Consider the following 13,947-nt stretch of genomic DNA (forward strand, 5'->3'; position numbering starts at 1 on the left):
CTTGCAAAATTGTTGGTTGAAACTGAGAAACATCTTTCATATCATTAAGTGTATTTGTTATTAAAGCTTGCTTCGGTTTTGTCGGTAGCAATTGCAACGGTCGAGAGGTGTTTTTCGACAATGAAGCTTGTAAAATCATATTTGCGTAATAAAATTAATGATGAATTACTGAACGACTGCCTTCTTGGTGCCCTAGAAAGAGAGGCATTAGCTAGTGTTACAGATGAAACAACTATGGAACGTTTTCAGCGATAGAAATATCGTAGATGACCTTTGTGATTACGAAAACTTATTTTTTTATATATTTACTGACCTATTTTTCATTTAAAATGTTAGGACTTGATACATTTTGATATTATTTTATAACACCATACATTCGAAATACATTCGAAATCCTGACTTCACTACTGGATATATAACAATCATTCTAAAATAAGCTCTATAAATGAGGTAAAAAGTATAAATCGTTTGAAAAATTTACGAAATATAATTTAAGAAGAATATTAAAGTAAATTGAAATGCTTAATAGTTAAAAAAGTATTTTAATTCTATAAAATTGAACATAAATTGTTGAACGGTTAATACCAGTTATTCAAATTTCACAAATAAACAACCCAAATTTTATGTATAGCTACTTAAACATGTACCAAATGAACTTAAAAGTTCTACGAAATGTGAATATCAATCTACCAAATATGATTGATACGTAATTTCAGCATACCAAATTATATGTTACAACATAAATCACTATATGATCAATAAACCATTCCAACTCAATCCCTAACATCCCATAATCTTCCCCGGTGCAACTTTAGGTTTTCCGGTTTCCACCGTCCCATCATTTCCTGCCAACATCTTATACTTATCCTTCCTAGTAAAATTCGTACACTCATACGACAAAGTCGATGCAATCATCCTTTGAATATAATTCGCGACATCATGACTCGATTTACCACTTGCACAAGTTAACTCATAAGGTAACTTGTTCAAGAAGTTAACTTCATAAGCCGGACTCGGGTTCATAAAGAAATAAAACGGATCCATCCCTTTCCACCCTCGAGCCGTTGTCCCATGAAACATGCTCATCTTATTCAGCATTGCAACCGGAACCAATTCGTCCGTTAATTCAGCAAACAAAGCCGAAAACCTCAACAAAAAGGGCTCTCTACATGTTGTCCCTTCAGGACATATGACCAAATCACCTTCTTCTAGAAGCTTCTTGATCATATTTGCATCGGTTGTCCTATCTCTTGTTAACCTAACCGTTTTTATCGGTGAGATGATTTCAGATAGTCTTGATAACGAGTAGGTCACGGCGGGGATAGGGCGGCCGAGGGCGGTGGAGAGGAAAATAGGATCAAGGAGAGAACGGTGGGAACAAACGAATAAAACTCCGGTTTGGCCGGTTGACTTTTTGGCGGGAGGTGGTGGTGTTCCTTTAATGTAGACACGTACACCGAGTGCCCAAAAAGCGTAGTAAACTAACGGCATTGGAAGGAGTGCACCGGCAGCGATACGTAAACATGCTAGGAGGAAGCCTACCGGAATCCATAGAATGGTGATTAGGGCTGTGAGTGGGGTTAGTTTTTGGACTAATCTGCCGTCGTGAAACACCACCGGTTTTGGTAGTTTGTCGACTGTCACTGCTTGAAGCTCTGACGTAGCTGGTGGTACAATGTAACCTTCCTGAAGTATATAGAAAATAAATGTAAACTTTAGATTGATAAATAAATTATGCAAAATTAATGTCAAGATAAAAATGAAATGATCATTAAATTATACTCGTATGTACTATGTATTAAATAGTCAACACAAATGTCAAACACCATTATTTACGTTTGACTATTTTGTGGTTAACTAAATGTGAATTGATCATATACATAGCATTGTACATGTATATTTTATTGGCTAAAGGTCAAAGGCTGAACTGCACGAATTATAAGGCAAAGCTATGCAATATTCGCTGAAAATAAACACAGCGGTCATGTTTTCGCATTGATATAAAGACTGCGGTTTAATCCGCTGAGTTTCCGCGGATAGTTAAGGTACTCGCGGATCGCGGATATCTCGAAACCTATAAATAGAGAGCTTGGCCTCTCATTTAGAGGTTGTTGATTCTCTGCCATTTGCCTAAGCCTTTGTAGATTTCACTTGTGACTTTGCCCAAGGACTTCTTACATTGAGTTAAGGTGAATCATGCTAATCGATAACGAAGACCGGGTCGGGGTGGTTGATCACTTGATAGTTAAAGTGAAAAACGATCATCGGGGCCCAAAATAATCATCGAACATCCCATCCTCCATTATAATCTTATTGCACTCAATCCGTAATTAAGCAACATCATTAATTAAGGATTGATCAATTGGCGCCATCCGTGGGACACGTTTTACGAATTAAACTGAAAATTTTTGTTTTACGCTGTTAAACAATTAATTAGGCGGTTTAATTTCAATCGTGTTTTTGTTGCGATGATTTGCAGGTGCGTGTTTTCAAATTGGCAGTAAATAATGAATAACATTGGTGATAATAGTGATAACATGGCCACTATGCGAATGAATGTCCAAAAAAGAGGAAAGAAGCGAAAATCTGCCAAAATGTATCATAATTGGCAATCAGCGCCAATTAGCTTTCCAACAATGCAGAGCGACGATTTTTCTGAAATGCCGATAATAGTATCGTGTAAAATTGCGGACGCTAATATCACAGTGATGAAAATTCATGTTGATAATGGTAGTAGCGTTGATATTATTTACGAACAATGTTTCGCTCAGTTGCCAGAGGATATTAAAGCAAATCTGCAAACGACTGCGGTTTCGCTAACCGGTTTTGCAGGAGAATTTTCGCTACCAATCGGTGTCTTGTCGCTGAACATCGAGCTAGCCGATGTAAATAATAATGCTTTAGCGCGACAAGCACGGCTAGATTTCTATGTTATGCGAGCTTCTTCTAGCTATAACATGTTGCTAGGAAGGACCGCTATAAGCAAATTCGGAATTGTACCGTCCACAATTCATGGCATGATTAAATTTCCAACATATAAAGGAATCGCCGCAATATGTTCAGCGAGCATAGTGCCTATTTGCGCGGCTGTCAATGTAAAAACCGCAAGTCAGAAACCTGAGGATACTGCGGATAAGGAGGATAGCATGGAAATAGTTAATCCTGCATATCCAGAACAGAAAATCAAAGTAGGTCGCAATCTTAGTGCGGATACTCGAAAGCAAATTGTGCAATTACTTGATGAATATATGGATGTTTTTGCCTGGTGCGAAAACGATATGACCGGTGTTCCGCGTCACATTGCGGAACATAAGCTAAATGTAAATCCAGCTCTAAAACCAGTAGTGCAAAAGCGAAGGGGTATGGCCCCAGATCGCGTCAAATGGTTGTGCGAAGAAGTCACAAAATTAGTCCGAGCTGGAATTTTGCGCGAAGTACAATATCAGTCATGGATCGCGAATCCAGTATTGGTGAAAAAAACCAGATAATTCCTGGCGAATGTGTATTGATTACAAAGATCTGAATAAAGCGTGCACCAAAGATAATTATCCGCTGCCAGAAATTGATTTAAAGGTGAAATATTTGCATGCATTTCCATATAAATGTTTTCTGGATGCGGCAAGAGGTTATCATCAAATCCCTATGGCGCAAGAGGACGCAGATAAAACCGCGTTTCATAAAGGCAAAGGCATATATTGTTATATAATGATGCCTTTTGGACTAATCAATGCGGGTGCGACATATCAGCGCTTGATTGACACCGCGTTTGATAAGCAAATAGGGCGTAATCTTGAGGCCTATGTCGATGATTTAGTCATCAAAAGTACAACGCAAGAGCGAATCGTTGAAGATATGCGCGAAACATTTGATAAACTGCGTGAAATAAACATGAAGCTCAATCCGCTGAAATGCAGTTTCGGCGAAACTGAAGGAAAGTTTTTAGGATATCTTATTACGGAACAAGGTATTCAAGCTAATCCAAAAAAGATCGCGGCTATCGAAAATATGACCGCGCCAAAGACGGTTAAGGAAGTGCAATGTTTAACAGGCAAATTGGCCGCCCTAACGCGTTTTTTGTCTAAAGCTGCTGAGCGACAATTGCCATTTTTCAAAACTTTAAAAGGTTGCTTGAAGCAGAAGAATTTTGTTTGGACCGCTGAAGCAGATTCTGCGTTTCAAGAAATGAAAAACCTGTTGAAAACTTTGCCTACACTAACAGCGCCAATTCATGGCGAAATTCTCTATCTATATATTCCAGTAGCAAATGAAGCGTTTGGCTCAGTCTTGATAGCGGAAAGAAACAAAATACAAAAGCCAGTTTATTTTGTTAGCAAAGCTCTTACGGGAAGCGAAATAAACTATGCGCCGATCGAAAAGTTTGTATATGCGCTCATTTTAACAACGCGAAGGCTACATAGATATTTTCAGGGGCATCCAGTGCATGTGCTAACCAATCTGCCAATCAGGCAAGTCTTAACAAAACCGGAGATTTCCGGTAGACTCGCATTATGGGCAGTGGAGTTGGGTGCCTATCAAATATCCTACTTTCCGCGAAGTGCGGAAAAAGGTCAAGTTATGGCAGATTATCTCGCAGAGCTGTCTGGAGAGTTGGAAGTAATTAATGAGCGAACCGCGCTAAAACCAGCAGTTAATGAAACTTGGGAGTTATATACTGATGGTGCTTCTTGTGCGGAAGGTGCAGGTGCGGGTTTAGTTTTGGTAAGTTCTAACGGCGAAGAGCACACTTACGCACTGCGGTTTAATTTTGATGTGACAAACAATGAGGCAGAATATGAAGCATTGCTTGCAGGCTTAAATATCGCGCAAAAAATGAATATTGTTTAGTTGCATGCATTTACAGATTCGCAACTAGTAGCGAATCAGTTTAGCGGATCTTTTGAAGCGCATGATCCTTCTATGCAGAAGTACTTGCAACTGCTAAAAGAAACTACTGCGCGGTTCGAATACTTTGAACTCGCGCAAGTGCCTAGAAGTCAAAACAAAAAGGCAGATGCTTTGAGCAAATTAGCCGCTCTAACATTTTCGCATTTTCAAAAACAAGTATGGGTTGAGGAATTGCCAAGTAAGTCAATTGATAATGATTTAATGGTAGCATCTGTTACAGAGGCGCAGCCAAATTGGATGGAACCAATCCTGCAATATATTCGCAATGATATTTTGCCAGAGGATAGTCGCGAAGCTCGTTTAGTGCGAGGGCGAACGCCGATGTATCTCATACAAGATGATATCTTATATCTCAAATCGTACTGCGGACCGATGATGCGGTGTGTTGGACCAATTGAGGCGGAAATGCTTGTTGAAGAAGTGCATAATGGTACTTGTGCGCTACATTCAGGATACAAGACTATTGCTGCGAAAATTATGCGGATGGGATACTTTTGGCCGTCCCTATACCGCGATGTGGCAAAAATTGTTAAACGCTGTAAAAGTTACCAAAGGCATGCTCCGCATAATCGAATGCCGCGGCATGATATGATCCCTGTTAATTCGCCATGGCCGTTTAGTAAATGGGCCATTGACATTGTGGGGCCATTTCCTGCAGGACCTGGCAATGTTAAATTCCTAATCGTTGCAATTGATTATTTTACTAAATGGGTTGAAGCGAAAGCGGTTCGCACAATCACTGGTGTGCAGGTGCGAAATTTTGTGTGAGAATACATTGTGTGCAGATTTGGTATTCCGCGAGAATTTGTTAGCGATAATGGCGCACAAATAGCGAAAGATCCATTTAAGACGTGGTGCACTGACTTAAACATAATACAAAAGTTCACGTCAGTAGCGCACCCGCAAGCTAATGGTTTATGTGAGGTAACAAATCACGATATTGTAAGCGGAATAAAAAAGAGGTTGTGCGAAAGGCGAACGCGTTGGGTAGATGAATTACCCAATGTCTTATGGGCACATCGTACAACTTTCAAAAAGAGTACAGGTGAAACACCATTTAGCCTGGTTTATGGCTCTGAGGCAGTAATCCCCGCTGAAATTTTAGTACCAACGCATCGAATCGCTAACTTTGATGAAGAAGCAAATGATGCTGCGTTGTGCGAAAATCTCAATTTTATAGAAGAGCGGAGATTAATAGCTGCTATCAGAGAAGCAAATAATAAACAGTAAATTGCTAAGTATTATAATAAAAGAGTGCGAGCTTTATCATTCACTATAGGTGAATGGGTGTTGCGTAATAATGAGGCAAGCAGAGCAGAAAAGCTAGGCAAATTGGGTCCTAATTGGGAAGGCCCTTATCAAATTGTGGCAATTAATGCGGCAGGCTCATATAAGCTCGCGGACGTGGAATGGCGAACTTTGCCTAATGCATGGCATGCTGTCCTTTTAAAGCGATATTATGCATAGTTTTGCGGAATTTAACAATTGTATATGTAAAAAATCGCGAAAATTATATTCAATACACATGGCTGAAATACTTATTAAGTGTCCTTGTTTTTAATTTTTTGCAAGTCTTGATCACGCTTGTTAAAATTTTAAGAATACTCACTTGTAAAAGTATGCGAAAGTTCTAATGCGAATAAATATGATATGTTTTGCAGTTAATTTCATATTTTTATATTCCGCATTGTTTATATAGCAAAGTGATGAAATTGCCCACTTTTGCACGCGAATTATTGCGAAAGGAATATTATCTCCTAAATATTTGATCTTGCCAATATTTAGATGCTTCGCAATGCCGATTACATACCTAAGGATCGTTTCGGCGGACTTAGAAGATTCATAACGTATAAACATATACGCATACAGATTGTTTCGCAAAATTACGCATTTATTATGTGCACAATAATATATGTTGGAAATTGCAAAGGACAAGTTTGTGTTATGAATATTGACAATGAAAGCGCTATAAAAATAGAAGTACTTGCAAAAATATGAAAAAGCGAAATTTTATTAATAAAATCGCAGAAGCAGCTGCGTGCTGATTATACAAAGTGAGTATTAATCATGGGTTAAGTCAAGCTTGATGATGTCATCTGCAGTGGCATCTTCTTGCTCACTTATCGCGGTTATCTTGGGGAGGGGAATTTCGGCTATGCCCTGTTGAGCGACCGCATATGCTGACTTCGCATCTTCCAGTGAGCAAAGGCGATCAGCTAATGCAGCTGGTAGTGGGTCTGGCAGTGGGCAGCGAATAGCAATCTCATCCATAAATTCAACCCTCTCGCGTAGCCTTAATGCGGAGGCAAATGTTGAAAAATTTACAGAAACAGGCTTGGAATTAAGGATCTTTCTAGCCAGTTCAGGGAGATGTTGGCGGACCTTGGTGAACTCAAGTTCCGCAGAGGCTTTAGCAGCAAGAGCGTTGTCTCGCTCTGTCGTTAGCTTCGTCACATTCTCTGACAGTGTTTTAATAGTGTCCTGCAGTTGCTTTTCTTTCTCATTCGCATCAGTAACCTGTTGTTTCAAGTCATCAACGGTGGTTTTTGCTGCGGTTAACTCATAGGAGAGATCAATACAGCGTTTTTCGCTGTTTTCAGCTTTGATCTTTTCCGCATTATACTTTAGTTGTTCAGCTTCAAGAACATTGAAAAATTGTTCTTGAAGGCATATAACATCATATGCTGAATTAAAGCACATGTAGAAATTTTGAACAAAACTATTATGCGCGTCCAGCGCAGAGAGTTTAGAGAACTCGCGGCGAAGCTCGCCGGGGATTGCTAACTTCATCTGTTGGCGCTGATCCAGAGCAGCGGCAGCTGAAGCGTAAGTATATCCTGCTAAACCATCAATTCGCACTCCATAAGAGTCAGGTGGAGTGCGGAACAATTAGGTGATTTGATCAAGAGTGTTCGGACTTGCAAAGATAGGATCACCAGAAGAATCGCCTGCAAAATAACGTCGTTGGTTAGTCGGTGAAATAAAAATAATATATATTTTACATGTTCAAAGGCAATTCGCAATATACCAGTTTGCTGTTCCCCTTCGTGTTCCGATATAAATGGATCGTCGTGAGGAACGGTTTCCTGTTGTTTATGTTTTTTGCTTTGCGAAGATGGCGGTGTTTGTAACGGTCGCTTGGTAGTACTCGGCTTTGAATAAGGAGATTTAGAGGTTAAATCAACGATTGGAATGGGCTGCTTTTCTTTCGATGATGATGATTTAGCCTCCGGGCTCGTTAATAGTTTAGTGATCAGAGTTTTTGGATCAGCTTTCCTATCTAACTCGTTAATCTTCATTGCAAATTAAAAGAGAGCTGCAAAAAATGATTAAAATGATAACGATTGATTGATGAATTGGGTAATTCTTTGATATTTTGGAAAAATGAGTAGTGAATTTGTGATTTCAGATCACAATATATATAGGCGACGGAGTTAATTGTGATAATAATCTATTGAGATAATTCAAACGGTAACATTGACTGTTATAACGGTAACTAGGTTAATGCGAAATTCCTCAAGGTGAATATTGACTGCGATAACTGCGAATTTTTAGAGTTTATCATGATACATTTGTTTCGCAATATGTATCATAATAAACTGGGGGGACTTGATCATATACATAACATTGTATATGTATATTTTATTGGCTAAAGGCCAAAGGCTGAACTGCGCGAATTATAAGGCAAAGCTATGCAATATTCGCTGAAAATAAGCACAGCGGTCATGTTTTCGCATTGATATAAAGACTGCGGTTTAATCCGCTGAGTTTCCGCGGATAGTTAAGGTACTCGCGGATCGCGGATATCTCGAAACCTATAAATAGAGAGCTTGGCCTCTCATTTAGAGGTTGTTGATTCTCTGCCATTTGCCTAAGCCTTTGTAGATTTCACTTGTGCTTTGCCCAAGGACTTCTTACATTGAGTTAAGGTGAATCATGCTAATCGATAAAGAAGACCGGGTCGGGGTGGTTGATCACTTGATAGTTAAAGTGAAAAACGATCATCGTGGCCCAAAATAATCATCGAACATCCCATCCTCCAATATAATCTTATTGCACTCAATCCGTAATTAAGCAACATCATTAATTAAGGATTGATCATGAATCATTAAATTTTCTTTTTACGGTTCCACCATAGAAGTGTAATTATTTGAAGAAGTACGCGTTGTAATTATATGGTAGTAGTTATGATTCAATTAAGAGTCAAACATGTTGACTAGTTGAAAATCATATAAAGCATATGCCTTAAAAAACTCGTATATATATCTATCTGTAACTTTTAAAGTGTTCTAACTTAAAAAAAAAATAAAAAAATTTAAAAAAAAAAAAAAAGGCGCAGCCTAGAACAATTATTCATGAATATTTATATCGAACCAGGAATTTGAATCTACAACTACTTGGTTAAAATGAGTTCTTAAATAACGCTAGTGCAATCACCTTTTGATTAAAGTGTTTTACAGACGATAGTATTTACAAAATATTAATAATTAGCGATTTCCATGTAAAGATTATATGACCAAAAGTAGTTTTTCACTGCAAGAAAACCATCAAACTGAGACGACGCTTTTAGGGACGACATATAGTCGTACCGAAAAGTAGACTAAAGGATAAAACATAAGTCAGTTTTTTCTGAAAAGTTTGACTGTTTTTCCTAGACGATCTTTTGGGACGATATGTCGTCCAGAAAAAAATAATATTTTTTATTTTTTTTCTTGCACAAAATTGGCTCCAAAAAGGAAAACATTTCGCGCCTAACTATTAGGGACGACTTATCGTCCCCATAATACTTTTTTTCTTATTTTTTTTTTGTCCGTGCTAAAAAATTGGCTCTAAAATAAGGTAATTTTCGTCGTAACTTTTAGGGAAGACATGTAGTCCCTAGAGACATTCTGGGACGACATGAAGGTAACCTTTTCTATTTAAGCTCCATTATTAATACTTTATTAACTTCAACCACACAATTATCATTAACATTTTTTATTCTTTAAAAACTATATATTATTTTAATAGATTTTTCGGGACGACATGTCGTCCATCATGGCCGTCGGGAATGGTCGTCCTTTTTTTACGACAGAAAAGTTAAAGTGGGACCCATCGTCGTCCCGAAAGTTTAGAAGATGTCGTCCTCAATTGACGGTTTTCTTGTAGTGTTTACAAACCTTTTTATTATTTGGTTAGACACCAGCTATGTTATGAGGGATTGCTACCTTCTCATCTATCACTTGTTAAGATGCGTTAAAATGATTTCTTGATTTTAAGATTGGTAATTACTATGTATATAAATTAATAATAATTATTATTATGTTAAATTAATAATAATATTATTATGTTAAATTAATAATTAATATTAATAATAAGCATTAAATATAAATATAAATAATTATAATTATTGATATTTAACAAATGGGACTCAATTTAACATATTTCATAGATACAAATTAACAAAACTCGTACAAATGTTAGTATTATTTCAGTTATGAACACGTTAAAAAGTTAAATACATTAGTTTCCGGTTTAAAAAATTGTATTCGTTGAAAGAAAAATAAAAATTAAAAAGTCAAATAATATTTCAATAATATGACACAACAAAAAAGCACGTATATACATGGTTTTGGGACATCACCTTGCATAGTCTCATATACGGGTAGTCGGTAATCCGATCACCAAGTGCCACGTCAGGTAAATCTACGTCATCAAACGCCTTCAAAAGTGCGTCAGCTTTATTCCTGCCAACAATCACTCCAGGACTTTTCACCATTCCCAGGGCCGGTCAAACTTTGGTCAAAGTTTTTGCATGCCCCGGGCGAAATGATTATAAAATGCCCTCAACAGTTACGCAAACATATATCTCATGAGGTTTAAACTATGGGTATTAATAATTTTTTTTCGAAATGATGCCCCTAACCGCGTGATGCCCCGGGCCGTCGCCCGCTTCGCCCATAGCCTTAGCCGGCCCTGACCATTCCAGTAGCTCTTCCTCTCCAACTTACAATCTCCGTACCTAACACCAAATCCGCACCCAAATACTCCTTCAAAAACGGGCCCACCATCACCGTTGGATTCGCAGTCAGCACACATCTCTTTCCACACGCCGAAAACACCCGCCACACGTCAGGGTGCAAGTCGCTCGAGTAAAACTTAGGTAACACCGCACGTGCCACGGATTCTATGTCCGAAACTTTCATCCCTGCAAACGTGGCGAATATCAGGACCCGAATCCCGGCTGATTCGGATATGAAGTAGTAAAGAAGTCCAACAATCGGGGTGCATAGTAGTAAGAAAAGAAGGCGTAAAACGCCTCCTACTTCGAATGCTACGAGCGCGAAATAAGGAAACGAGCTGCGGCCGCAAAGTAGTGTTCCGTCTAAATCGGAGACTACGGTTTGGTTGGTTCGGCCGTATGTTTCGCATTTTGAGATGGTCGGAAATTCACTAGAGTTTTGATTGCAGGCCATTTTTATTTAGGAGGTTGGGAGTATGTGAGTGTGTGGTTTGGCATATGTTAGGAGGATATATATAGTGTTGTGGAGTACGATAACAGGTTTTTATTACGTAGTTAATTAAGTAATTAATAATTAATTAAATTATATTAATTGGTGGTAACATTATGTGACGTCGATGTTGACTTTTATTTTACTCTTGAACGCTATTGAATGTTTATAATTATTTTAATTTTATAATTTTATAAACTAAACTTAATATATAATAATAATAAGTTTATTAGAAATATTTTACCCGACCAAACCCAAGCCACTACTCATTTTTCGAGTAATCCAGAATCATCGTGGGTGAACCTTCGTCGCCATGAAGAAGTTTTTTACTTAGAGAAAAATAAGAACAGACGACACATATCTTTTGAGGCGCTCTAAAAACGCCGCTAAAGGGTCGCTAAACGATGATTCTGGATTACTCTACAAAATGAGCGACACTAAAAAGCGCCACAAAATATCAAATGCGGCGATGATCAAAGGGTACTCATATAAGCGCCACATTAGATCTACAACGCCGCTTTTATGCCCTAAAGTATCGCTTTGTTAGTGCCACTAAAGGTTGACATTTCCTGTAGTGTTAGCGAATTTGAACATGAAATCTCTTGAAGTTTTAATATATATGTATGCATTACACACATGTGTTAATGAGTTGTACAATACTACCCCCATCCTACCAGAAGTGTCCACTTTGACTTTTGACAGTCTTTATTTGTCAACTTTGACTATAAATACTTATGTTTGTGTTATATAATATTTGATGAAAATTACATGAATGGATTGAGTTTTAATCGTGTTTTCATTAATATAACTTTTATCAAATATTATATAACACCAACAAAATTATCTAAAGTCAAAGTTAAATAAGTAAGACTGAAAAAAGTCAAAGTGGACACTTCTGGTGGGACGGATGGAGTATAAATAAATGCTTAATGTATGTGTCTAATGAGTTAATAAAAATTATGGTGAATATATCACCCCATATACATATAATTTGATAGTTAGTTGAAAGAAAAATATATATTTTAGTTGTTTTACACGGAGTAGTTGATTTAAATGCAATATGAAAAAACTCATATAAATGTGACATTTTTCGTAATTAACTATTGTCAAGCCTTATAAAAGAGATTGTCCTATAAATATACGACTGATATTCTTTAATTAGCATTTTATGAAGAAAATTGTATGTCGTATTGACTTTTTTGGTCATCTTCAATACATTGGTTACGTGATTTATTTTTTCTAAAGCAAACACCATTATTACCATTACCATTACTGTTGGTGATTTTGTGTCATCAAACATCATTTTAGTTAATTGGGATTTACTTGAAAGCAAGAGTGGGTTAGTTATAACAACGAGTTCGAAAAGTGTGGAGTACACGCCCGTAAAAGTTGGCTAGACACTGTCGCGAATATAGGGGTTAAGGGTTACGGGGTCCGCGGGGCAGTGCTCCTGGCGGTTTTTCCCGCCAAATTGAAGGGTTGCATCCCTTCAATGTTAACTGCTGAATTAATATATCCGTTTTTCGCATACGTGATTTCACATATGAAAAACATACAAAAAATACATTCTCATATACACTTAGATTTGAATCTTCTTGCCTGGAATTAAATCTTGTTCTTGTCGTATCCCGATTACGATTTCGTGGTACCCGAGGCTTCTAGGGTCAAAATACTTAATGGAGAAAGTAATTACACGATTCAAGAACCAATCGAATTATCAATTAAAACCATAGTTTCTAACAAATCGATTAAGTATTCTGTTCATAATCATGTCTGGTAAATCAGTGAAAGAGATGACATCCAAGTTTGCAAAACTGGATAAGTGTGAAGGTGTTGATTTTCGAAGATGGCAACATAAAATGTGTTTTCTTCTGAATACATTGAAGGTTGTTTATGTTCTGTCAACCCCCATGGTAGAAATTGTTGAAGATGCAACAGTGGATCAAATCAGAAAAAGAAACAAATGGGATAACGATGACTACATCTGTCGTGGCCACATTCTTAATGGTATGTCTGATGCCCTTTTTTATGTTTATCAAAAAGTTGAATATGTAAAGGAATTATGGGATTTACTTGAATCCAAATACATGGCTGAAGATGCTTCAAGTAAGAAGTCTCTTGTGAGTAATTTTAATAATTACAAAATGGTGGATTCAAGGCCTGTTATGATACAGTTCCATGAAATTCTTAGAATTTTGGGACAGTTAATCTGAAAAAAGATGAATCCATTTCAGTGTCTTCGATTATAGAGAAACTGCAACCATCATGGAAAGATTTCAAACACATGTTAAAACATAAGAACGAAGAATTGTCTTTGACTGAATTGGGAGGCCACTTACGTATTGAGGAATCAATACGGGTTCAAGAAAGTGGTAAGACTAAGGAAAAGAACGTTGAATCATCCTCTGTTAATATGATTGAGGATGGTAAATGTGGGAACAAAAACAACAAAAATTTCAATGGAAAGAAACGTAAGTTTCAAGGTAAAAACGATGGATCCAACAAGAAGGATAAAAAGGCTTATTGGATTTGTGGCAAACCTGGTCATTTT

General features: G+C 37.4%; 1 protein-coding gene across 1 annotated transcript; it reads right to left on the bottom strand.

Annotated features, from left to right (window-relative positions):
* Positions 1 to 780: 780 nt before the first annotated feature.
* Positions 781 to 11,360, bottom strand: LOC139891960 (glycerol-3-phosphate acyltransferase RAM2-like). The gene is made up of 3 exons (XM_071874985.1): positions 10,873 to 11,360; positions 10,529 to 10,667; positions 781 to 1,686 (listed from the first exon to the last, which is right to left on the bottom strand). Exons 1-3 carry the CDS (start codon positions 11,358 to 11,360, stop codon positions 781 to 783), a joined length of 1,533 nt encoding a protein of 510 aa, XP_071731086.1.
* Positions 11,361 to 13,947: the final 2,587 nt, after the last annotated feature.

Source organism: Rutidosis leptorrhynchoides, chromosome 2 (assembly GCF_046630445.1).
Source record: "Rutidosis leptorrhynchoides isolate AG116_Rl617_1_P2 chromosome 2, CSIRO_AGI_Rlap_v1, whole genome shotgun sequence".
NCBI lineage: Eukaryota > Viridiplantae > Streptophyta > Magnoliopsida > Asterales > Asteraceae > Rutidosis > Rutidosis leptorrhynchoides.